Source organism: Aptenodytes patagonicus, chromosome 5, assembly GCF_965638725.1.
Source record: "Aptenodytes patagonicus chromosome 5, bAptPat1.pri.cur, whole genome shotgun sequence".
Taxonomy (NCBI): domain Eukaryota; kingdom Metazoa; phylum Chordata; class Aves; order Sphenisciformes; family Spheniscidae; genus Aptenodytes; species Aptenodytes patagonicus.
Window position 1 is genome coordinate 52,973,809 of NC_134953.1, and position 26,414 is coordinate 53,000,222.

A 26,414-nucleotide genomic window follows, 5' to 3' on the forward strand; every position below is an offset into this window, starting at 1 on the left:
CTGCAGCACTGTCAGCTTGGGAGGGGGATGCTGGTACAAATGAAGGCAGAGATGTGCAGCTCTGTGCTTTGCGGCAAGCTGTGGACAGATCAGGAAGCCTTTAGCTCTGATGGTCCTTCTCATCTGCTGGCTACTTTGTGCAGCTCCCGCTAGTCCCAGAGGGTTCAGGGGCAGATGGGAACTGCTCCTGGCAGGCAGGGAGAGCGTTCCCATAGCATGCCTGGAATAGCCGATCCCAGCGATCAGCCTGCTGTGTGACAAGCGCTGCTGTCTGGGGCAGGGGGCCAGCGAGGAGAAAGCAGGTTGCATAAGGAAGGCATGCAAGGGAGGGGTGAGCCAGGGAGGGGAGAGCTGCTGGGTTTGTTCCAGCTGTGAAAGTCTTTCTTCTTCATCCCCTACCCCCCAATTTGTTTTTGCATTCCTCCTCCCAGAGTCTCCTTTTGGTTTGGGGCGTGATTCGTTTGCTCATTTGTATATACGCTTTTGTGCCAATTGGTAAGGCATGTGGTGGGAGCTGCCCTCCACCCTGGCTGGCTCACATAAACTTAGTGGGTTGTGCCTTTGTTTTGTTGCTGGCTAGCTGAGAAGTGAAGCCCTAGCTACAGAAATGGCTTGACCAACTCACATCCTAAAGGCTCCCCCTCCCTGACGTGCTACTTTGACTGCTCTCATTAGGTGCTCAATTGGGAGACTGGCATTTCAGTGCTGCGAGGCTTTCCGGGCAAGAGGCTGTACTGCGGTGCATGGGGGTGCATGGGTATCGTGTACAAGCTTGTTAGACCCGCAGCTACCGCTGGCCTTTGGGCAGATGGATGTGGCTATGCCTGGTCTGTCTCCATCTTGCTGCTCATTCCTTGGTGGTTGTGCCTCTGGTTACTCCAGCTACTACTAAATTAATACAACAAATGCCAGATGTGTTTGTGTCATCTGTAAAATAGAAAATGTAATCCTGATGGTCTGTCAAAGGAGCCTTAACCATGAATCAGCTTTTTGTTATTTGCTGATGTTAGTCTTTAAAGCTAATAAAACACCTTCCTGTTGCCTCAAAACTTTAAAAACGTTGATCAAGCCTAATCCACCAGTACCATAAGCTCTTTCATTGATGCTCACTTTGGTGTCAGGATGCCGTGCAGTCCTGGTGTTCTGGATGATGGGTTTGAAAGAGGCAAGCCAGGAGAGGTGTATTTAACTAGTCTTCTGTCTGTGCTTGGGTTTGCAGGCAGCATGGTGTGAAAACATAGGTGAGTTTGTCTAACTCCTTTGCATTCCATTGTCTGAGAAACAGACCTAATCCCTGCTTTGTGTTTTGTTGGGTGTCGTCCCCCCCCCCCGCCCCCAAGTCATTCTGTAAAGGGATTTGAAACCATCAAAATGAAAAGAAGCCAAATGTATAGCAGTGTGTGCAAGAACTGAGATCCCAACTGAGGTCAACAGATACGTGAAGAGAGCTGCTTCAGCTCCCGCTGAAACGACTTCTTAAAGGGAGAGAAAGCTGCTGTTTCTCTGTAGCACAGTTCAGAGCACGTACGTACCTAGAGGCGAGTGGTTGGTGACAGACAGGCTGACTTCCTGCCGGTGTGACTTGGAATGCATCAGGTCTCAGCCAGGTAGTCAGAACATGGTGTGACACAACTGCCAGCTTGCACAAGAAGTTTTGCTTGGCTACCTGAAGAGTATGTGGAGCTGTGGAGATTTAGCTTTAACCCCTGTGGGTTTCACCAGCATCGCTGTGCCTCAGTAGTGCCCTTTCCCTTCCAGACTACTGAAGCGCTAAGAAATGAGAAGTGCCAATGGACTATGTAAACTCTGTGTTTTGTGAGCCAGAGTTATTTGGCTTGCAGGGGTCCTGATTCCTTTCTGCCTCGGGTGAATCTCCTAGAGCCAGCCAGCAATGTCTTGTCCCACTGAAGGAAGACATCTCTCGGCATTTTCCAGCTGATAGTTGGATTGGAGTATCTAAGCTCGGATGTGCTTTAATCCTTGGTCATATTAACTGCATGCTGCTTCTCAAATAGCAAATGTGCCCATGCAGAATTCTAGGATCTTTTAAAAATGATGCAGGTCTGCAAAATTTTGACACCCCCACCCCTTTTGCATGCTCAGTTTGGAGCAGGTATATTTGTAATATATTTGAAGTGAGCAGGACAGTATTTCAGCTGTAAAAGGATAGTGTCTGGCTGTGTATGTGTGTCCTTGGTGAGGTCCTGGGTAGAGCCTGTTGCGTAAAATAAGCTGCCATCCTCTTACCTGTCTGAACAAGACCTGCTTGCTACAGCACTTCTGTGGATCTTAGTCTCTAGAATCTTAAGAGCTTAATTCTCTGTATTAATGCTGGGAAGAGGATTTCAAGATCCTTGAGAACAAGAACAATGAAAATACTTGCTCTGCAATTGTTTCCTGGCTTCTTAAAGCTTGCTTGAATGGATCTGTAGCCCGAATAGCTGGCTGAAGGTTGCCGTTTAGCTTGGTGGTAAGTATGAATGAAGGAGAAGTAAGCAGAGACTAATACAGGACTATTATGTTTCTTTGCAAGTTACTCAGGTTGTTTCTGGCATGACAGAAATTGGGGTGCTTGACCTCTGTCTTCTCATTTAATTTGTTCCTGCTTTGGAGCTTACCTGGGAACGGGACCGAGATTAGATCATTTTGAGGGCATTAGCTCATAAGCTCTGGAAAGTGAAGAAGCATTCTTCCTGCAGCTTCTACCATTGATACCCTTGCCCGGAGGCCCCACTCTGATCCTTTAGTAGCATCAGAGGACAGCTCTTCTCCCCTGCTTTCTCCCCAAGCTAACTCTCCTAGGCCAGTACACAGCTCTGCCTTTAGCATGTAAATGCAGCAATGAGTACATCCATGTTCTTTTCTTCCTGGGCATGGGCGAAGCAGGCATAAGAAACTGCTTGTTCAGTTGGTTGTTCGTGCGCTGCAAGCATTCATACCTTGCTTGAGCAGCTGTCTTGGAAAAATGCTGCTCAGGGCTTCTCACTCTGGCCTCTCCTGCGCAGACGCCCCTGTAGCTATGTGCAGAATGACTGTTTGTCTGGGCAAGCATGTGTGTAGGCGGGTGTCTCCCTCCACTTCTCCTTCAAGTGGCTCACGATTTATTTTGGGACTGACTTTGGTGTAAAGTGTCAGCTCAGAGCAAAACACTCAGAAGTTGAGGTTGAAAGCATTGGGGTAGGAGGCTGCTTTGCTGTCCTGAAATGCTGAAATAACTTGCGTGAGGTGAAACTGTCCAGTGACCACACAGAGACCAATTCCTTCCTTATAGCCATCGGCTGATTGAGGTTTACAGACCTCGGAGGAGAGTGCTCCTGGCATGAAATGTTTTCTCTAGGAACAATGTCTTCACAGCTTTTAACCTGGACAAAGGGTACCTCTGTAGTGAGCTAGAGTCTTCCTGCCACAGCTCCTGTCTTGCACTTGGAGCCCCTTATAGCTGTGGATGCATCTGTTATTATTCTCGACTTCTATGGGGCTTAATTAAAATACAGGTCTTTAATTTTTAATTTTTCCTTCCTGTTGATTTGACTGTCTCTGCGTGAGTGAGGTCTCAGTGCAATTACTGTGCTCCCTGTGGAGACACAGACATTTAATTTGGTGAGGCAGACTTTTTCTTGGAGGGGGTTTATTTTCCTGATCTTTCTACTCAGAGGGATGCAAAAGCAAAGCATCCAGCGAGTAAAGAATGCGACACTATTTGGTTGTTCTGGGCATGTTTGCTGGATCTCGGTTACCAAAATGTTATGTTCTTTGCAGATAACTGCTTCCCTGAGCAAAGAGCTCGTGATGAAGCTATTCGGCACTACTTGCATTAGCAGGGCGAGTCTAAACCATTGGGTCAGGTCCAGGTTTCCTCTTTAAAACTGCATTCTAGCAGCAGTGATGTAAAAAGATGAAGGGTTTTATTCTTGTGGAACGCATTAAGCTGGCTCATGATTTGTTAACCTGAGAACGGGGTCAGGCAAGTACCTCGTGCCTCCTTGCCGTGGGGGGGACGTGTGTGACTAGAGGGGACGCAAGCTCCTCAGCAGGCACTGCCTGCTGCTGCGTGGGACCCAGCTGTGTTCCTAGCAGGGAGACCTACTATGAACTTTCAAAAAAGGGTGGAAATCTTGGCTCTCAGATTTCCATTGCCCTTATTTAACACTGCTTCGGCTAACTTAGTGTTTTTGCTAGCTTAACTCACCATATGCAACCATGGGTCAGTGCTGAAACAAACATGCAAAGAAAGCATTTGCCTGCACCTCCTGTATTACAGTCCCAGGCTTTTTATAGACAGCTCAAAATACTTCAGGCTCTTTCAGCTCTGGACTTGAGGCTTCCTCATTTCCCCTCATCTGTCTGTGCTCTAGGTTATTTTCCCTGCATTCACAGAGATCAAATATGTATGTATGTGAAACTTCCAAATTAACAGGCTCATTGATAGAAGTGTTTTGTGAGACTGGTCCCCTTCCTGAGATCCCCCCTCCTCAGAGATCCCAGATCCCTGAGATTTAATGGAAGTACAGCAAAATCTAGGCAAAAGATAAGTGTATGGAAGGAGCTGCTGCTGTTATCAGAGGCAGTTACGGCAGACAAATCCTTGCCGTACCTGTAGGTGTGAGTGGTTCAGGATCCTTGTGCTGGCGGCAGGGGCACGATGCTGTCTCTGGATGCAGTGACGTGCTTGAATATGACTTTTCATGATTATCTGAGTAAGGTACGGCACCTTTCTGCCATGTATTCTGAAGGTTACTTTGATTTGTAAGCTGCAAACTTAGACAGACAACCCAGAACAGTAAGTGTGTTGAGGGTAAGAGTGATTTGGTGGGACTTAAACTCTGATTTTATCCTCCCCCGCCTCCCGATGGAGAATATAAACATTTTGTTGTTGTTTGTGTGAAGTGCCTTTTAGTACCAGCAGCCCAGCGATAGGGGATAAAGAAAGCAGATGCGTCCCATGTCTTTTTTAACTGCTTTTGTTTTTCTGATTGCTGTAAAGGAGGCTTTTAATTTTTTTCAATTTTTTTTCCAAGCAGCAAGTGCTCCACAGGGCTTGATCAAAGCTCATAAATGATGAATTGAAGGAATGCCCGGCGGAGAACAGAACGCTCTCCTTGTGCTCTGCTGTGTGTGCTGAGAACATCATTGTTTCTTCCCGTACCTTTTTCATCCTCGAGCTCGGGGCGGAGAGAAAAGGCCTTTGTTCCTTGCCTGTCAGCCGAGACAATGCCAGTGTGTTGTCCTACCTCTGCTCTCAGCACCTGACCAGCCAGAGCTCTGTGGGTTTTGGCAAGCCGAGCGTGATTGTCCTCCAGCTACAGCATTACAAAGAAAACAAATGGCATCACAGCCTCCTTTCTCCAGATCCTGGCCTGGCTGCTTCACTGCAGCAGCCATGTGCGTCTGTGCTTGCCGTTTTGTTGGGAGTGTGGAGGGAAAGCCGGCGGCCTCTCCTGCGCTCCGGGTTGAGGGATGCAGTTTCGCCTGACTTCCAGTGCACAGGGACACTGTGTTTGCAGTTGGATGCGCTGGTCTCTGCTGTCCTGCTTCTGCAAGGTGCCTGCTTCGCTCAGGGGGAGGCGCTGCCCATGGGTGAAAGCACGCTTGGTTTCCCCTCCACCAGCCCAGCTGCAGCTGTCTTGTCCGCTTCTGCCGTCCCTCCTCTGGTGCCCAGCACCTCCAGGCTCGCGCTCCCTAGCGTGTTTGTCTCCATGACACTGGGCACAGCTGCTGGTGGTGTGACAGAGGTGAACGGAGGCCCAGGCAGACCCAGTTTTTCCACCTTCCTTGTAATTTCTATAGCATCTCTGGCTGTGCTGTCTTCTGATGCAAACTCTGCAAAGGAGAGAGCTTTTAGTTCTCTCTTTCTCTTGGTTTTGGGGGGGCTGATAGCAGGAACCAGTGCTTTACAAATGAGCAGGGAGAGCAGATAGTGTGGTCTGGGGTGGAGAAGGGACTGGCAAGGGCAGGTTTGGAGAGGTGCTTGAGTGAAGACTGTAAGAGCTAAGACCATCTCTTCCCTGTTCTAGCCCCGTGCGAGAGGGCAGAGTTCAGGCAGAGCCACAGGTGTTTCTGGATGAGGCAGGCAGCAGTTGCTTCAACATCTGCCACTGCTCCTGTTGGGAAGAGCCTTTAGCTGCATCTCTCCTGCAGTTTTGCACCCAGGTTGATTGTGTCTACCTTCAGGCATTGCAGCAAAGCAATGTTTCAGCTTCCCACCGTGGTGGAGAAGAAGGTGGTGGAGGTGCAAGTCACCCTTGCAGCGGTGACTTGTCAGGTTCCTGCACCAGTGTGGAGTCCTGTAGTTCAAGCGCAGGCTTCAGTCAGTGGCACTTGTGCTGCTGCTGCCTGTGCATGCACCAAAATCCAGCATCAGCTCCTCTTCCCTTCCCATCTACTGCTGGACTTGGCCCCTTCATGAACAGCCCTGATGTTACACTTTATCTGGGAGAAAGAGCTCTGCAGTGGGTTTCAGAGGAGCCATGCTGAGGCTTGCTGACATCCCATGGCAGAGACCAAAGATGCCCGTGCCGTGGGGTAGGGACCTGGTACAAAGGCAGTGCCAGCTCCTGGACACCATGACGGATGACGTCTAGTCACTAGAGCCCACCTGGCAGCTTTCCCTGGCCTCTGCTTTCCTCAAGCTGAGCTGTCTTTGCTTCAGGTTTATCTTTCCCTGAAGTCTGTTTCTAGGCATGCCTTCTTAATTACACCAGCTGGTGGTAACTTCTGTGAAATTGTGACAGTGCCAATACCGTGGTCCCATTACCTCAGAGCCTTAACTCAGCTGCACCTAGTCCAAACTTTATCCCCTCCCAAGCTCCCTGTGCTGAAAGGCAGAAGTGCAAACAGCTTTAACCAGAACAATGTAGCATTGCCTGGGTAAAGAATGTGATTTACTTGCATATGTGTGGCATGTGAATGCCAGGGCCAGAGGGCACAGCTTGAGTCCTCTCCTTTTTTTTTTTTTTTCTTTCTTCTTCCTTTCCCATTAGAGATGCCTGAGCCACCTGCTAGCACTTTTGTTTGGGGGTGAGGAGGAGAATGTGTGGGTTGATGAGAGGAGGTGGGAGTGAGATCTTTGGGAGCCAGGAGTCTGAAACTGAAAAAGTCAACAATCTAGGAAAGCTTTGTAGATGAGTTTAAAATTAGCCTGGCCCAGTGCTTTTATATTGCTGGAATTTAATTCCTCTGACCCTAAAGTTTTTGGGCTGACTCAGAGCAAGAGTTTCCAGGCTGCGGTCAGTGGAAGTCCATGCTCTGAGGCACTCCCATGTGGCCATGGGTCTGTATCAAACAGTGAGATGTACCTGCTCTCTACCTCCTTCTATTTGTGAAAGGTTGAAGAAATTCAGTCTGAAAAGCCAGGGAAGCCTCACATATTTCTACTGTCTTTATGTCTGTATCAGTGTGTGGCTTGTGTCTGGAGCCTGTTCTCCCTCAAACTGGGATACTGCTGTGTGTAAAAGCTGTTCAGAGCTTTTCCTTTTTCAGGCATGATTGTAACTGTTTCTCTTCTGTTCCTGTTTGCAGGTTGTGCAGCTTGACATTAAAGAAACTGGTAGTCTTAAAGGAATTGGATAAGGAGCTTATTTCTGGGGTCATTGCTGTCAAAATGCAGGTAATTGCTGCTCAGTTCTAAGAATTAAATGTGTTACTTGGGTAAAAATACTGGCAGATGCCGAAACTGAGCTTCACCTCCATGTGAGGGTCCATTGCAGCCACGGGCTTCTTCTCAAGTACATCAGGGCATTCTGGATGTGTGGAGAGTCTCTTGTGATCCTTCCCCCATGTTCTTACTGAATTTCACTGCTGTAAGCGAAGAATATGGTTTGCTGAGGGCTCAGCATGAGCTTATCTGTATGTAAAAATGCTCTTTACAGATCATATGCTGTCACCTCTTCTTCCTGAGCTGCCACTAAATCCAAGCCTGGTTCTCTATTTAACTTGCTTCAGCTCACTTTAGGGCTGAACATCTTGGTAACTTGGTCCTGGTTTGGGGGGTCTGGAGACTGGGCCTTCCTCTGCTGATGGGCAGCTCTGCTATCAGGAGTCCAACTCATTTCGAAGCCAGGTGCTTGTCAGTGGATTTGTAGGGTGCCTGTACATTTTAATTTGTTTCCATAAAATACAGCTGTCATCCTAGGTAAATAACCCACTTTACAGCATACATTTGTGCCATTTAATTAGGTGCCTACATGTAGGTCATGCTGCCTGGAGGCAGGCTAGGAAGGAAGGGGACTGAGTTCCACAGTGTGTCACAGCATCAGTTCGGCTCATGTGCTCCCACCACTGCAGATGCTGAAGTACTTAATGAGTAAAAACCTAGGAGACCTGTAAGTAGAAAAATACCATTAACCATGCTGAAAAGCAGCTGCTTTTCAAATAAAGAGCCGCGCAAACCCCTGCACAGAGCTGGTTGTGTCAAAACACACAAAATCTAGCTTGGAAGGTGAAATCATGAAGGCTCTAATGGTGCAAGAAAATGCAGCTGAGGATTTAACCGCCATCTCTTATCTCCATGAGCAGTCCAGCTGGGGTAAAAATGTGTCCCTGTATGTTGGAGGGGATTCACACACCCACAGCAGGGAGCAGAAAGGCAGGGAATTGCAGGGAATCGTTTCACACACCTGGATTCATGGGGACCTCGGAAGAAGCATGGCTGTGGGTTCCCAGGCTGTCAGATATCGCTTGTTGGGGCTGAAAGCTTTCCATATGTTTGTCCTCCTAGATGGTGGATGCATCACTGTAAGGGCCTGAGACTTGTCAGTGAATGATTTACGTGTAGAGCATGTCAGACTTGGTTTGGAGAATTCAGTAGCTTTTACTAGAGCAAAACCTTTTCCTGTCCAGGTTACTGCTGACAGTTTAGACTTTTTATGGGTGAAAAGGTTGGAAATACTGCCCCAGACCTGCAAGTCCAGAGGGAGTTTTAACATGTGGGTCTTGTCTATTTTGGGTACATGTTGTGGTCTGCCTTGCTACAGTAAGTCAGACATTGGGCCTGAGCACTTCTTCTGCAGTCCTTTCTACAACAGCGCAGATCCCTGAAGAAGTGGAAGGCAGAAGGACTTGCCGTGTTTGGGGTGCTCATCTGCCAAGTCCGAGACTGCAGCTCACATCCCCAGGCCATCCTTCTTTTGCCTTTGATCTGTCCTTTCAGTTGACTTAGAGGTGACAGTGGTTGGGATGACTGCTGTCCCAGAGGGTGCCTCACCTTGGGTGTCCCTTATGCTGGATCAGCACCCATATTTCTTTGTGATGTGCTGTTTAACTGTAGGTCAGTAGCACTGCAACTGTCTCAGACACAGGCAGATTTGAAGCCCTGTTATTAAAAGTCCCTTTATAGCTTGCAGGTTATGATGATGAGGCTAACAAGCTCTTTCAGGAACGCTTAACTTGCCAGCACTCAGGTTTCTGACATGGCTCTTGTTTGAGGCTGGTGATACTGGATCATCAAATACAGGATCTCTGTCAAATGACTCAGTGCCTTTGTATGGGGAATTGCGAGAGCGAGGTGTCAGGCACTGGAGTCCTTCCAGAGGGGATGACTGAATTCAGACCTAATGAGAGCATCTTACCTGCATTTCCCATGTCTCCTTGCAGCCTCCTGAACAGTGATGTTCAAAGAGTTGTCAACTGTATTTCCCGAGCTCTTGCTCTAATTTATTTGCTGCAGTCTTTTAAAAGCAGCTATATTTGGTCTTTCATTAGATTTTGAGTTGCGTAACAAGTAAAGCAAGATCGCTGCTATTAGGAGCTTTGCACCAACGGAACAGATGCTGCTGTTGCCAGCAGCGAGGCTAGCTGTGCTTTAGTTGCATGCGTGCTGCTTTTCCTCGGGGGAGCCCTTCGGTTTCTCACCCTGCTCTGCTGTCTGTCTTGTGATCTGCTGGAGCTTAGGCACCGCTGCAAATCACAGCATTCACTCTGGCTGCCTGAACGATGTGTTTGGGGAGGAAGGGATGTAAACGAGTCTCTGCTTCTCTCTCATCTGAGGATGCTATTTGAGGCTGATGTGGGCAGACTAGATTTTCTTTTGGATGTAGCTGGGAGGTGTTTACTCCCCCAGTCTGTCTCTGATTTCCCAGATGCTGCTTTTTTGAGAGCTACAGTTCTGTGCTTCTGGGAGATCAGCCTGTCTGGACAAAGCCAGATCTGCAGCCTCAGCAGAACATTGAGCCAGAGACCTCTCAAACTTGCCACTGTGTTTGAACAGTGCAGAAGGATTTGCTAGGCAGCAGTCTGTCATGCTTTCCTGCTAGTTTTCCCTGAAACATTCCCTGAAATGAAATGCTCACACAGTAAATAGCCCAGTAACTCGGTTAGTGTACAGCAGCCCACACACAGTGTTGATTTGGAGTTGCCCTGTAATACTATCAGGTCTCCAGACTCCACTGCGATGCTTAGTGGATTTTTTCTTTTATAACCCCAACTACTCACAGTTGTTTAAACAGGTTAAAATCTCCACTTTCCCCAGGGAGGGGTGTGTGCACAAAAAGAAAAGACGAGTCCGTCATGGCTAACGCCGGAGATTTAAGCATGACGCTGCAGCCTCCGAACCCAGGAGATGATGAGCCTTGTACCTATTGGCTGAAGTCAAAATATGAGACTTGAACTTGAGGGGTGGGGGTTGACTTGTAGCTTTTGAATGCTGAGGTTTGGCAGAACAAAAGCTGCTTTGTTGCAGTTAGGGACAGTAAATATGCCCAAATCTTTGTTAGTCAAATATCTCCCTTTCATCTCATTAATATTTCACAGAAATGCAAGGTCAGACCCATCCGTTCACTTTCTCTGTGGTAGTCCCTGACAATGTTTCCTGGTTTTCAGTAAATAGGACTGGGGTGGGGTGTAAGGGCTGGCTTCTGGGGAATTCACCTGATGGACTTTGTTTCTGTACAGGGCTCCAAGCGCATCCTGCGGTCTCACGAGATTGTATTGCCCCCGAGTGGACATGTGGAGACAGAGCTTGCGCTGACCTTCTCGCTGCAGGTAAGGTGGGATGTGGCCTTGGGGCATGTGTGCTTGCTAGACTTGCTGCTTTGCAGTGAGCAGAGGTGCGTTGTGAGCCTGAGGTGAAGATCCTTCTAGTGCTGCCAGAGATGCTTGTTCTTAAGGCAGTCCCAGCCATTTCTGAAGAGCTATCTGAGCTCTTTTGGCTTGTCTCTGGGCAGTCAGCTTTGGGGACTTGGAGCAAAAACGGCCCAGATGCTTCCAGGATCTGGGGAGGGGGGAGCCCACTAGGAAAGCTGCCATATAAACCCTTAGAATTGTTTCTGGGGCCAACCCTGCATCATGAAAGGCAGATCTCTAATCCTGACTTGTCTGGGGAGAACAGACAAGTTAGACACTCACTGTAATTTGCATGTCCTCAGTGCAACATCACAAATTTGTCTGAATTGCCTCTCAGCATTGAGGGCCTGGAGCAGGGTGCTGATTTGCAGTGTTAAGGTACCTTCCTTGTTGTGCATCCTGTGTTTGGAGCCCAGGAACATGAGGACTTCACTGCAGTCTGTCCTCTTCATGTTATGTCTGTGGCAGGAACTGGAGCAGAGCAGGATGGCTCTTTTTTTGCCTTTTGTTGCCTTCCTTATGAATGGGCACTGGAGGGTGGCAGCCATGGGGGGTGTTATGGAGTATCAGGCTGACAGATGGCAGTAGTAGGAATGGGACAGGTGAACCTCTGATTTGGAGTTGCCGAGGGAGGCACCATTTGGGGGAAGCAGGAGCAGTATGCAGTTACTCCTGGCTCTAGAGTCATAGGAATAGCTGGGAATTGGAGCAACTGTATTTTATTGGTTCCTCTTTTCCTCAAAGCATGCTGCCCTGGTGCTACCTCCTGAGTAGGGAAATAAGGTAAATAGAGGCTGGCTTGCTGCAAGCAAGAGGGAGGATCCTGCATGCATAGAGCAGAGCCAGACAGACACTCGGGAGCATTCATATCTGGATTATCTGTGTTTTGGGACTGTTGGTTAGATTTTGAAGTCAAGAGTTTGATCTGGTAAGGAGAAAGGCTCACGTGATGATGTGAGACAGACTGGTTGTTACTCAGACCTGTGCAGACTTGAAGCAGGTAAGATTTCATTGCAGGCGGATGATAACCCTGCAGCTGCCCAGGCAGATACACAGATGGCTGATGCTTCTGGTTCTGTCCTGATGCAGCCCACAGACTGGGTTAACTGCAGCACTGCATCCCCTCCTTTGTGAACAGGAATAACAAAGCCACGTGCCAGGAATTCGTATTCATGGGTCCTGGGGCTGCAGCTTTCCCATGGTTGGGAGCAGAGCTGTAAGATGAACCAGGTCTCCCTCTGCAAGTCCTGTGTCAGCAAGGAGCAAGTATTTCTGCAGATCTTTTTGGAATTAACTGGGAATACCTTTTTTTTGTTGTTGTTGTTTTTTTTCTGGGACTCAGAGCAATGCTGCAGCAGGACACAGAGCATTGCCTTTAACTCAATTTCCCCTGAAGGGGCTGGGAATTGAGCCAGAATAGGGGAGATCGATGTCCGTGACACTGAGTCTTCAGAAGAGGTGAGTAAGCTTAATGCAGAGGTGTGCTGCTGGTCTCTTGACTGCAGGAAGGATTGGTGATCTTGGATGCAGTAAGGCCTGGGAAGCCTTCCTGAAATGGCACAGCAGGATTTTTATGACAGCTTTTATTGTTTCTTAATTGGATGATGGCTGGAATCTACTCCTAGCTAACAACTGCAGCTTAAGCCAGATACAGTCTGAATTTAGTGTGCCTGGGATATATTTGAGAGTGGTGATGGGCCACAAAGTAGAAGCATGTGGATGTCACAGCACAAGAAGGTCTCAGTGTCTTGCAGCAGCCAGTATCTCCATATCGCACTGTCAACTCTTCAAAGTGTATGCTTTGCTTTGTGCTAGCTGTCTGAATTTGCAGCCCCTCGTATCTTTGCAGTCACTGCCTTCTCAGCTGCTTCTCCTGGGTGAAATTCTTGTCCTTTGTACAGAGCGTTTCCTTGTCAGAGTTAAGCTAGAAAGGTGATGGTGCAGGCCGGCATAATAGCGAGCAGCCCGTTGTGTCTGGCAGGCCTCCGCTTAAACAGAAGGGAGGAGTTTCCTGTTACTCTATTACACAGCTGGGGTAAGACTGGAGTTATTGGTGTGTCTGATCCTGTTTCACCTTGCTAACTAGGGCTAGACCAGCGGTAGCCTTTCTGGCAGGTGAGCTACCATCATCCTTACTGCTGGAATGGCTGCTTCTCCTGACCCTCCATGGGTTTCACAGGATCAAGTGAAATTCCCCAGATATTCCAAGCACAACATCACAGCTCTCCAGAACACTTAATTCCTGTGTTTAATCTAATAAACCTTTCCAGATGGAAGGAATTACATCATTGGGGCTTCAGAAAGAATGTCTTGCCCTGACTCTCGCTGTTCTGGTGTGTGTGATGGCCCCTCTTCTCACCCCTCAGAGGTGCCTTGGAGTGCTTGGTGCTTCCTCTAAAAGTCTTGTTTTCAAATGTTTTGAGCCAAACTGTTTTCCTCTCCAATCTCTGTCATGGACTGACAATTACTGAAAAGTTTTGGTCGAAACCATTCTGTAGAGTTGATAAGCCATGGCTGGTCTTAAAAATAGCTTTTCTGTGCGATGAAAATGGCTTGACTTTTCTTCTAGAGGCCTTTGCTTTTAACTGAGGAGCTGAGTGGTCTGAGTTTCTCTGTACCTTCTATTATCTCTGGGAATGCTCATCAGAGGTGGCTAGGCAGCACACCTTTGAAAAACAGAAACTTGCACATGTATGGACTTGAGCCATCCAGTTTAATCCCTGAAAACTTGTACACATTGAAATCAAGCTGGCCTGGGACCAAGCGTGACTTTGGACTTAAGTTGCAGGCTCATACTTAAGCAGCCTTGGTGTGGCCCAAGTGCCTTGAGCTGAGAGCAAGGAGTCCCTCTCCCCTGCTGCCCTCCCAACATGTGGGAGGGCCTCAGAGGCAGGGAGATGGTAGATTTGAATGCAAAAGGTGCCTCTGGCTTTTTGAGCACCTTTTGCCCCGTCCCCCCAATAACTTTCTTCCATCCATGTTTAGGGACGTTGCACGTCTGTAAAGTCACAGGCTCCATTTGTGTCTGGATGCAGGTGTGTTTTGAGGTTGTCTTTTAATGATGTGGACTACTGTTTCTCTCTTCTGCAGGGCTGCTTCCTTGTGCAATGCACAGTTGATCTTGCCCTTGCAGAGCAATCAGTTAATTAGTATTCTGCTTGTTTGTGTGGCCACTGCTCCCAGCTCTCTGCGTAGCAGTCAGGCTTGCTCTGGACTGCAAATTAATAACTCAGGGCTTCTGGTGGCACTCAGCATTTGTATTTATCAAGCGTTTTGATAGGCAGGAAGTTATTTTCATAATGTCCCAAGGGGGAAAAAAAAAAAAAGATATAGGTCTTTCCTGTGAGAGAAGCATCCTTCACTTGGGTATGTCCTGTCTGAGATCCCTGCAATTAGGTTCTCCTGTCTGCAGGTTACTTAGTGCTAGGTATTTTGTATATTTGGAGCATGTCGCATTCATCTCTCTTCTCAAGATGAGACTCGGCTACCTGGTCAGGTGGCTGTTGTATCTTTTCTTGAAGATTGCTCTTCCATTGCACAGGTTCTTCCTCCCACAGCCGGTCAGCTGGGCCCTGGGGACTGTCAGTGCTCTGGTGGGCGTCCTGGCAGAAAGCAGGGCCTGACTGCACTAATACTCTGTGCAGATGAGCAGGCCAAGCTGAAATAGCATGGTTAGCCCCACTCTTTCCCTAATAGTCTCTGCTTGACTTCAGAATCTCTCTGTTCTTGGGGAGTTTTTTCGGTGATACATAAACAAATGTATTTTCTTGTATGGAACATTTCTTGGAAGGATTTATGTCTTTGCAACATAGCCTGGCAGTAGGACAGGGTTTTTCTTGACTTAACTACATAAAATATGACCACTTTGAGCAACAGAAGTTTGAGCGTGTTAATGCTGGAAAACATTGACAGTTGCAAGAGCTGCGTGCCTGAAGGAGACAGCATCGTCCTGGAGAGAATCAGCTGTGTGACCGTGTAGGTCTCTGTGCTTTAACAAAAGAGGCATCAGCAAATCCTTGGCCTCTTCATAGCTGTGCCTCTCTTCACTTGCCATTCAGAGTACAATAGGCTCTTAAACGTGTGCAGTAGAGGGTCAAACACTGAGAAGTGTCTGCGTGCTGGAGGGAAGGCAGTGTCCTGCCAAGAGTGCAGGGATCCATGGCTGTCCCTGCTGCTGTGCACTGCCCATTGTTTGCGTGGGGACAGCCTGCGCCCTGGGCAGCACCTCTGGGGCTCCAGTTCTGGGCAGCCTCCATTTAGCTGTTGGGGGAAGTGTCTCCTGGAGGCTGCTCATCTCTCTGGAACCGCTCTTGGGCTCAGCCCTTCCCAAACTGAACAGCTTCTCTGCACCCCCAGATGGCGTTTTCGGTGTGCTTGGCTGGGGAAATGAAAGCCCAGAGCTGAGCTGTTTGGTCAGAGATGAAGGCTTCCTTGGGTTAATGAAGGATTGTCCACAGAATGTGAGTTAGCTGTAGGCACTTCTAAAAGCCTTGGGTTAATTCCTAGGAATGGAGTTTACTTGTGAAGCAGGCAGCTTGGGAGATAACGTCAAGAGACGTAATAAATTTTTCCATTGTGTTTCCAACCACAGTACCCTCACTTCTTGAAGAGAGAAGGCAACAAGCTTCAGATCATGCTGCAGCGGCGGAAACGGTACAAGAACCGAACCATTTTAGGCTACAAGACTCTGGCTGTGGGGTCTATCAACATGGCTGAGGTGAGCAGCATTTGACATGATCTCTGTTTACAAAGGTGGATGTTTCCCCTTCTCTTTAAACCTAGTGTTGTCACTTTCCTCATTGAGAAGTACCTGGTGGGATTTCATGTAGCTGTCTTAATAACTGTAATCGTTATTCCAAGGCAATATTTTAAATAGATTTTACTACTGAGTAATAGTATTGGACATTTTCTGGATAGTATCTTGAGAGCTAAAGCTTTCATGAGGCTAGCTTATGACCTTGTGAGGGTTTTGTTGTTGTTGTGTGGTTTTTTTAGAGTTAGGGGGTCCAGATCATTTCACCCAAATACAGTGCTGTCCCCTTTGCATTCAGGACACTTCAGCATAAGTTTAAAACTAGTAAATATATTCTTTTGTATCATGTTTCCTGGAAGGAACAGCAGAAGTTGCAGTGTATTTGGTTCAGTTGAACTTATGCATGCATTTGTCTCAGGTTGATCTTAAATGTAAAACGTTTTGTTGTTTCGTAAGTGCAGAACAAGACAGATAGGGTCACTCGGGCAAGCCTTCCAATCCTAAGAAATGTTAAAGTTAAGGCAAAGTTTGTTTGTTGTGCTTCACTGTGCCACTGCATGAGAGTTCAGGATCAAGCAGTTTCTCTCATTTTGCTTGAAACACCCTTTGCAATTCTTATTTCATGGCTATTGGTAATTTAGGTGGAGTTCTATTCATGAGAGGTAAATGATAAAATTTTCAGATTTACATCTGAAAATTAATGCTGGAATCACGTACGGATAAATTTTTCACTAAGGCTTTCTGAATGGCTTAGCTCCACGCTTCATTATTTCATGCCCTGTTTGATATCTGCTGTTTCTGTTCCTGAGTATTTAGAGATGGGCTTAACAGTAGCAAGTTCAGCTTAACAGCAGTATTTTTCATCAGACTGCATTCTGTCAACAAATAATTTCTATCCAAAATAAGCTAGTGTTACACTGTGGTGAGTTATTACTATATTAAATAATTCATTATAAAGACTACTCCTTGTGTGTGAGTTCAGCTTCCCTTAGACTTGCAGTAAATGGTGAACTCCCCATTTGAATTGGCCAAATTCTGATTTGTGGTGTTGTAGCTAACACTTTTCCTGTACCGTGTTTGATTTGTTTAAGAACTAGAAATTAAATACTGCTGTAAGGCAGAAAACATGTGGGCCCATTAATTAGACCCACCAGTGAACTTCTAAGTGTTGGGCATTTGCCGCTGCTGCATGTGGTTTTTCTTATGTCTTTTTGTAATGTCAGCTGCCTGAGGTTAGAAGGTCAAAAATTTTCAAAGGTTCACTGTGTTAGGAAATAGTTGCTGTCCAGCTCATCTGGGATATTTCTGAAATTGAAGACTTCAGGAAAACAAATTTTACAAGCCCCCCTCTCCCCTTTGCAGTTTATAGTATAATGACCCCTAAACAGCACTGACACATTTCTTAAAATTAAAAAAAAAAAAAAATACTCTTAGCTGTTGAAACAAAGCAATGAATTGGAGTTGTGAGTCTGAGCAGAGTTTAAGAGCAGGGGGGCATATGTTCCTCATCAGCTCAGGTCTTTTTAAAGCCACGTGAGGAACTAACAAAGCAGCCTGGTGTGAGTTAGAAAGCTGAGGTGCAGGCATGGGGAAGCGCTTTCTGACTCTGGTGGGGTGAGAGAAGAACGTAAGTCTTGGGTTCTGAGGAGAGTCCTGTGAGCTGTGAGTGGCAAAGGAAGGAGAAACCCACACCGAGATGTCCCTCTGTCTCCATCATTGTCTTGTGTTTCGTGACCCACTGCTTCATTATCCTGGGGTGGCCAGCTCCTCTGATATTCAGGTGCCAGCTCTCTGGAGCAGGGATTTTTGCTTTAGGAAGCACTTTGCGTCTGTATCTCACCATGAATTTTTGCCTTTACTGGCTCTTCTGCTGGGCTTTAACACAAATAAGTTCCTTAATTAGGTGTTCAGAAGGTTGGTAACTTGATAATTCAAATCAGTACTGTGCTGTGGAATCAAATACATAATAATGAGATAGTCAAGTATTGTGCTTCAAGGATGAGCTAATCAGCTGTCAAGCTCAGAATGCTTTTTCTTTCTTTCCATCACTTCCATTAGTAGTCAAATAAAATCTCAACTAACATTGTGTATTGCCTGCAAGTGGCTCCTGCAGTTGCAGGGTGTTGGCTTGCTTCTGTACTTGGAAATGTGGAGTAACTCTATTAACATAAATAACTCTTGTAGTATGCAAATGATGCAAGTTTAAATACATTTAAATGCAGATTTCTACTGCTTAATTTGTGTCCCAGGTCATGCAGCACCCAACAGAAGGTGGCCAGGTTCTGAGCCTTTTCAGCAACATCAAAGAGGCTGCAGTGAAGGTAGCAGAAATCTGGATCTTCTCCTTGTCAAGTCAGCCAATTGACCACGAAGACAGCACTATGCAGGCCAGCCAGAAAATCAAGTCTACAGGTAAGAGCACAACCACATGCTCTGAGGACCAGTGTCTCCCTGAACTAACTGGAGTTAAACCCCACCTGGGCTTAGATGCTTCCTGGGACAAACGAGAACTGGTTTGCACAAGTTGCTGTGTCTATAACTGACTAATGCAAAGAAAACCCACTTTGCAAACCTGTTGCTGTGTAAACAGGGAGTATGACAGGAATGGGGGATTGAATTGTCAAAGCTTCTCTTGCATATCACGCCAGGCCTGAGCCATCTAGCAAGGGTTAGCTGTGTTCTCGCCAATGCTCTTCCAGCATTACTGGTGGGTGTGTTGAGAACCTGTAGCTTCTCACCTGGCTAACAGTGTTGTATTCAGGAGATTCACATTTAAGCTACTCTTCGAACTTCTTTTTCCTTTGAGTATTCTGCAATAAATGTCATTAACTTAGATGAGATCTGCAAACCTGCAACATGTTTTGCTGTGGACTATGGCCTGGTTTAATGAGTGTAAATCCATGGTGTTGTGCACGGTATAGGGAAATCATTGGGTTTCTACTCGTGACAATCTTTTTGTTTGGTACCAGCCTTCTGCTCACTGCTAGAAGAGTGACCTATTGAAGGTAGTGCATGCGGGTGCTTGTGTGTTGCTGCCTGAGGCCAGGCAGCTCACCTGAAGTGTCATTTCAATAAAGGATTTAGACTCTCCTGGCATGTCTTACTTGCTCCTTTAAGCCAGTTATGCCCATGTTAGGGGGAAAAGTAATTTCCCTTGTGGAGAAACCTCTTTACTTGCTGCTGTCTACCAGGTGGTTCTTTCCAGGGTAAAAGGGGGTGGTGTTTCAAGGAGCCTTATCTGTGTGCTGGTCCTTTCTTCCTATTAGATGTGTTTCTCCTTGTTCCTTGCCTCCAGGCAGTTCCCATCTCACTGGTTCTAGCACAGACAGAAGATAAACTAGCAGGCATCTCCTTGTGTGCCTCCTTTCTTGATTTGTGACTGTTAGTTGGCCTTCTCTGCTCCTGAGATGAGACTGTGCCCTCACCTTAAAAGAGTTTCACAGGATCTCTCCCCTCTTTCCTTCCCTTTCAGACAACTATTCCGAGGAAGAGTACGAGAGCTTCTCTTCTGAGCAGGAGGCCAGTGATGATGCCGTACAGGGCCAGGTACTGTTTAGGGCATGGCTTCTCCCTGTGAGAGCTTCAGCAGAGCGTGTACACTCTCAGCTTGTGCTTGAAACTAAAAGCCTGTTTCTTTAGCTATGACACATTTCTTTAGCACCATGACAGTGTGAGACTGTCTCCAAGTGTTTAGCTGCAGTGGCAGAAGGCCTGCACAGTAACCCATTTCTTCCACCATGCTGTGATTTATCTGTTCACGTGTTTGGACTTGAGCTCCCTTTAAACACTAAAACATTAGCATCCTTGTTTGTTTCTCTGCTTAATGGTCAAGGCATCAGTTGATTTCTTCTGTAATGCTGATTGGATTCAAAGACCCCAACTAGATTCCCCCACTGTAATTAAAGGACCAGTGGGGTATCAGTCAGTCTGTAGTCTTTAATACCTTCTGCGAAATAGGTCCATACGGAGAACCCCCTGGCTAGATGTGAGATGCTTTTGAGTTTGGGTCTTATGCCTTTGCCTTCAGACTCTGGCGTCACCTGCCTTCCACCTCTTGGAGGGTACTGGGAGAGGAACCCACCAAAATGTGGGGCTGTGAGTATCCTTGTTCCTTGAATGTAGAACTAGGGCTGTTTTGCTTCTCCAAGCTGTTATTCCTGGCTCTCTGCAGACCTGGTTCATAAGTGCAATTGAGGCAAATGCTGAAAGCCTGGAAGACAGAGCAGCAGGTTCATCTTCATAGAGGGAACATTTTTAGCACTTAAATGCTCATGCGTCCCCAAATCAGAAAGGTAACACAGGAATCCTCTTTCTGTTCAGGATTTGGATGATGATGAGTACGAGCTGGGGAAGCCCAAGAAGCAGCGGAGATCGATAGTAAGAACGACGTCCATAACCAGGGTCGGTGGAAATTAGTTTTACTAACACTGACGGGGTTTGGCCAGGATGCGCAGTGCATGTGGCTTATGGGAGCAGCAGTACTAGACGTGCTGGCCCAGCAGGGAGCTTGGGGGCATGGTCACAGCATGTGAAGAGCTACAAGAGGCAGCCAGTTCAGGGGGTGGGGCCATCCAACGTGTGTGTATGTGCTGTCTTGAATGTCCGTTGGCTGCAAGGCTAAGGAGCTCCAAAAAATCATGCAAGTGTGTGAAATTCACCCCCATGAAGAAGCCAGTGCAGGATCCATGCTCATCTAAGTCCTGAAAGTAGCTTTAAGTGAAGGGAAGCTCTTCTGTTTGTGCTCTGCACAAATGAAGTTAAGTAGCTCAGTCAGGGGCTGGAGCTTGACAGATAAACCTGACGTGGTGCATGTGGTGCTGAGGCAAAAGAAGTAGCTGGGTATTGAAGGCTTTGGCAAGTTGCATGCAGCTATCCACCCTCTCACAGCAAGCCTGTGTATGCCTGCAAAGCTGCACTTCTGTGTGGAGCAGTGACTTGTGCTTGACCACGCCATAATGCAGCTTTCTGCTTACACAAGTGTTTACGGACATCTGTGATGACAGTGACCCAAAACCACCAGGATGGGCTAGGTTTTCTTTTTTGGACTTAGGAGTAATTTTGGTGATTATTGTACCTCCTGTGAGGTTATTTCTGAATTCCATATTTTGATAAGGTCTGAAATAAACCCTGTTTTGACCTGAATCTGCCACTAAAAAGACTCTCTGTATGAGACCAGGAGCCTGCTAGTTCATATTCTTGGTGTCCTTAGTATTGTTTTCAGGTGTCAGTGACCAGCCAGGACAAAATACACCACTTGGTTATTAAACGAGCAACTTCCTCTTAGTAAGAATAATGTCTTTCTAGCCCTGACCACTAAACTGATACTGAATCTCCAGTGTGTGGGGCTGGTGCAAAACTGGGTTTGGTGCTGCCAGTTAAGTTAACATCAGTCCAGCTCCAAACCCAACAGGTCTCCTGTCTGCCGACTGTCAAACCATTTAGGCCAGAGGACAGCTCTTGCCATGTCACCTTAGCTATGCATGCTGTGTGTCCTCCCTCCACAGACTGCCGTGCTGATCCAAGGTGGTCTGCGTGATGGACAGTTTTGCTTGGCATCCTGAGGCAGAGGACATCTCTCAGTATTGTGAGAGCATCTTGGCCTCACAAGTGCATTAGGGACAGAAATAGGGCAGTCTTTGGAGAGTCTTGTTTGAGGCCTGGTGGATTTATTTCACCTAAACTTCAGCTGTCTAGAAGGTGGTTGCAGGTCACAGGATTTGAGTTCAGAGGTAAAGGGCTAGGTTTGGAGGCGCAGGGCAGTGTGAAGTGTCTGAGGCCAGAGTGGGAGCAGGCAGTTGGACTTGCAAGAAGAGCTTATGTGAGATACAGGAGAGCCAGCAAATGAGCAACTTTCTTTGCTTACGAGTGGCCTGGCACCAGCCATTTTCTCCTCCCTTTCCTCCTGACACAGGGATGCCACCTCAAATGCTCTGTACCAGCACTCACACCTAGGCCCTTCTCATCTTCCTTTTCTTCAGAGTGTGTATATTAGGTTTGTCAGCAACAGACAGAAGGGCTGGGCAGCTCGTAGCAAATCTCAGCTGTTTGGTCCTGCAAGAGAGAGAGAGTGGGGGCAAGTAAACACAAAAGAAGTGCAGCAATTTGGCTTGTGCTGTTTTGGACTTGGTGCCTGCTGTGTCCAGGATCTGGGGGTATCAGACTCAGAAAGGATTTTTCTGATAGGCTAAGGACAAGCCCCTCAACTTTTCTACAGTGCTGCTAGTCAAATAAATGAGTCTGCCAGGGTGAACTGCAAGCTCCTGGAAAAAACGGTGCTTTGTTGGTACCTGTTGTACTTCAGGTCAGTGCGTAGATGCCTGTGTTGGCTCTTCCTTGTTAAGAATCAGAAAAGTTGACTGTCAAATGTTTGCCAGAAATATATCAAACAGGTACAGGAGGTGATCTGGCAGATAAAATAATTTGTTATCCACTCTGTGTCCAACCAAGAGTGGTGTGCCATCTGTCAGGGCCAGAAGATTTATAATGCTTGGTGGAATGGGACCTAGTTAGTTGTAATGCAGGAAAGAAGGTATCATAGGTGTGGAAAAGCTGATTTCAACATAAGAACGGCAGAGACTTGGTTTGTGGTGCCAGGAGTCGTTTGATCTGAAGCAGCAGCCAGAGCACCAGTGTCAGATGTGTCTGGGCTTCTTGCAGACTGGGAGAAAACAGTTCACTTAACGCTTTACTTACGTAAAAGTGTCTTTGACTTGCAGCAACAAAACTTCAAACAGAAGGTTGTAGCATTGCTGAAGAGGTTTAAAGTGTCTGATGAGGTAAGTAATTAATTCTGTAAGCCTTCCTGTCTTGTGTGTTGCCCTCTGCTTGGTGCATCTTGCTTTAGTCTTCAGGAACACTCTCCTGTTTCCCCCTAGTTCCCTTCATTTTGTTTTCAAGTCTGCAGTGGATGTGACCTTTCCTTACACCCTGGCCTTGCATGGAGGCTTGAGGGCCAACTTTAAAATGTCATCAAACATTTTCTAGATCGAGTTTTATCAAAAGCAGATTTTGGCAACCACGTGTGTACCCATTAGTTTTGCAGACTGCTTTGAAATTATCTTTGACCCTTTCAAAGGCAAGTAGTCTACGGTATATACTGCTTGTGAAGTTAAATCCCAGCCTGTTTGATTATCTTACTAGAACAGCCAGGCAAGACATGAAAAACTTGGATAGGGAATGCAGATCCACAGGAGAGTCAGCTGTCTGGTCAGAGCTGAAAATGAGAGAGATCCAGAACCCAAGAAACCTGTGTAACGTTAAGTATCTAATATAAAAACAGTTAACATCTCAGTTGGCTGTATGGCTGTGTGCTGATTTTGTGGCTTGTGGGAAAGAGTAAGTAACTCCTCATGCTTCCTTACGCTTCCAAACAGTCCTGTTAGCTTTGCTGTTCTTCCCAAGTTAGCTCAGCAGAGTCAGCACCCATAGCTGCGGTCTCAGCCAGCTGAGCTGCTGCTTTTCTGGAGCTGCCATTCAAAAAGCAAGCTCTGAACTGTGCACAGCTGCCTGCTTACTCTGGTGTATATGTGAAGCAACCCATGAAGTTTTGTGTGAGATACCTGTTCTCTTCAGCTTTGCGTGTGGGTGGCAGCTGATCCTTGTCCAGGTTTCAGGCGCCTCCTGTGGACATTTTTGCCATTTCTACCTGCTTGGGTATCAAATCAGGAGGTGTCATGGCAACTTTTTTCAGTAAAACCCAAGACAGGTTACACTGTTGGGAGTACTGCATTTCTGTACTTGTTCTAAGAAAACTGGGACTCCATTAGGGGCCTTTTTAAAGCTTTGTTTATCGAATGGGTTTGAATAATGGACATAATCTATGGTTAATAGCTTGTTTGTGGATGCTTAGTCCAATAGGTAACTCCTGCTTAACCAGACACTGACAAGCTTGACCTAAAACAAGCACTTCTTGTATACATAATGTTTCTGTTGGATATAGTATCCTTGCACTAGGAACAGAATCTTACTCTCAGGACTGGTGTGCTGCAGTCCTCAGGGGAGCTCAGGTGACATGGGATCCTAGCAGAGTCAGCGATGCCTGCTTTTGTCCTGCGTGTAGGTTCTGGATTCAGAGCAGGACCCAGCAGAGCATGTTCCAGAGGTGGAGGAAGACTTGGACCTTCTGTATGACACGCTGGATATAGAGAACCCCAGTGACAGCGGGCCAGAAATGGAAGATGATGACAGTGTCTTGAGCACTCCAAAGCCAAAATTAAAGTAAGTGTGGGGCAGCTGATGCTGGGCCAGGGAGAGACCATGCGCAGTGTCAGCACAGATTAGATGTTGTTTCTATTCCCACCCTTCCATCCTGGTTTTTTCCCCTCTTGACCTGGAGCCCTAGTCTGTGTTATTACAACGTGAATGACTGCTTGTGAGCTGGGGGTAGCATGGAGGGGTCTAACTTCCCTTCAGTCTCATTTCTTCCTTGTTCCCTTTGCATATGTTCTGCCTGCCCTGCCACCTGAGCACAGGGGTAGGAATTGCTGACAGGCAGGTAGTAGAATTAAACCGTACACAGGTGTTTTGAAGAGGTGGTAGAAACAGCCAGGAAATCTGTGCCAAGGCAGAAGGAGATGTGGTTGGAAGCTGCAGAAGTAGAGGCAGGGATGGACGAGGCATGGATGGGCAAGGCAGACTGTGTCTTTCTGGAAAAGCTGATAACACCCTGTGTGGAAAGAGAGTCTTTGCAGGGATTAAGGAGGCAGAACTGTGGGAAACAAAGGAGTTTCTCAGGGCCCAAGGGGACTGACTGCAGCACATGTAGATGCACACAAGCCTGTTCTGAACCAGCTTTTGTGGGCACTGACGTATGGGCAATCGTAGCACTGTGGAGCTAAGCCGGGGATTGCTGGCTCAGAGTCTCGAGCAGATGCAGCACCCTGAGCTAACAGAGCTGTGTCACGTCCCTGCCTGAATAAAGACTGAAAACATGAGACTGTTGGAGCTGCACTCATGCTTCTGACTGGCATGTGGTTGCATGCTCAGGCCTTCAATGTGACGGCTCTGAAACAAGCAAAGCCTACCACTGCAGTTGGTCAGTACAGTATCTGCTAAATGCCAGCTAATTACCAGGTGTCATAATATCCTAATTAATGTAGAATAACCTAGTTGGGCTAAGAATAGATTCTGAGTCTGGAGTGACTTGTTCCCTATCAGTGAGCCAGAAGATGTCAAGGATAGACTGGGGGAGCAGTGGTAAGTGATGGGGCTGGTGGCTTATAAAGGCGTTTGGAGCTTGACCCAATATATTGCCAGTTGGTAGGCCCTACCTCAAAGGGATTTGAAAGTAGATGTGTCGTGGTAAGCAGCTGCTTTGAAACAAGCCAAAATGTTGTACTGTACATGAGAGCTCATGTCCTGTTCCCTGGAGCCAAGGAGCTAACTATTCTGGGATATGTGATTGCTGGAATAAGAACTTACTGTGTCTGGTCCTGGGGAGACACTTTGTGGTTTGCTATGTCCGGTTCTTGTGTTTGTATCTTGAAAGGGATGTGATAAATGCTGATGCTTGTAGGCAGGTTTCCTCTGGAAAAAAAAAAAAATCAGTTCCTTAAATTGTAATTGAGTCTTGTAGCCTAGTGTGATGAGCTGCCTTTTTACACAGAAGCGCAATCTGATTGTATGCGCTACCTTATCTTATTGAGTAAATGTGTAATTGGATCCTAGGGCTGGCAGCCAAATCCAGATGCAAGCTGGGAATAAAATGCGTATTAGCACCGAGAGTCACTTACCCACAGGAGCAGAGTATCGGTGGGGGGCAGTAACTCTATTTGCTGTATTTCAGTCAAGAGCTAGACCCTGTCTGGAATGGCATGTAGTTCAATCAGCACTTGCAAAGCTGAAACAAGAATTGCAGTGTGAAACTTTGCACCTGGTTCTTGGGGTAGTGAGGACACAACTGCCTTTGTGGGGTGAATGTGCATTCTGTTCTGCTGTGGAAAAATGCTGGACCCATGTGCCCACCCTGGATTTTATGGAAGCAAAAGCTGCTGTTTGGTGTGTAGTGTGAGAGCATTCCTAGTAAGAGCTTTATAAATATGGTCTGCTGTGTGACAGGTGACATGTTGGATCCGTGAGATGGAGGTCGGTCAATCAGTGTCAGGGCTAGACAGGGGTCTCTGGACTTTCTGGCTTCTCTTGCTGTCCTGGAGACCTCCCCCTCTTTTCAAAAGTAGCCTATAAATTTTACTGGAACCATTGGGGAGCAGTAAGACACCCTGGGAACAGTCATGTTGCTTTGCTGTGAATGTGGTGGACTGATTTACTCTGTTAGTGTTTTTGATAATAGGAAACTGTTTTTGCTTTCCTTATTCAGACCTTATTTTGAAGGATTGTCACACTCCAGCTCTCAGACAGAAATTGGTAGCATCCACAGCATCAGGAGCCAGAGAGAGCCATCAAGTCCTGTAAGTTATGTTTCAAGAATGTTGTCTGTCTGCAGGTAATGTAGCAGACCTGCACTGTCTCTATTTGCATGTGTAAATTAAAGCACCCCCTCCAAAAACTTGGATGCAGAGATATGAATTTTCTGCTAAGAAAACATGTTTGTTGTTTTTGGGGTTTTTTTGTTGGTGTTTTTGTTTGTTTGTTTTAAAAGCAAATA

General features: G+C 46.9%; 1 protein-coding gene across 11 annotated transcripts in view; it reads left to right on the forward strand.

Annotated features, from left to right (window-relative positions):
• PACS2 (phosphofurin acidic cluster sorting protein 2) overlaps positions 1 to 26,414 on the forward strand; it is an 84,634-nt gene that overhangs the window by 22,040 nt on the left and 36,180 nt on the right. For 7 of the 11 annotated variants that reach the window (XM_076339826.1, XM_076339818.1, XM_076339817.1 and 4 more), the window contains exons 2-10: positions 7,519 to 7,606; positions 10,888 to 10,977; positions 15,650 to 15,775; positions 18,061 to 18,223; positions 19,284 to 19,357; positions 20,132 to 20,212; positions 22,528 to 22,587; positions 23,871 to 24,028; positions 26,127 to 26,217. In XM_076339826.1, the coding sequence (XP_076195941.1) occupies positions 7,519 to 7,606; positions 10,888 to 10,977; positions 15,650 to 15,775; positions 18,061 to 18,223; positions 19,284 to 19,357; positions 20,132 to 20,212; positions 22,528 to 22,587; positions 23,871 to 24,028; positions 26,127 to 26,217 (931 nt within the window). The remainder of the gene's footprint in view (positions 1 to 7,518; positions 7,607 to 10,887; positions 10,978 to 15,649; positions 15,776 to 18,060; positions 18,224 to 19,283; positions 19,358 to 20,131; positions 20,213 to 22,527; positions 22,588 to 23,870; positions 24,029 to 26,126; positions 26,218 to 26,414) is intronic. The other 4 variants (XM_076339820.1, XM_076339821.1, XM_076339827.1 and 1 more) reach the window with 2 other exon arrangements.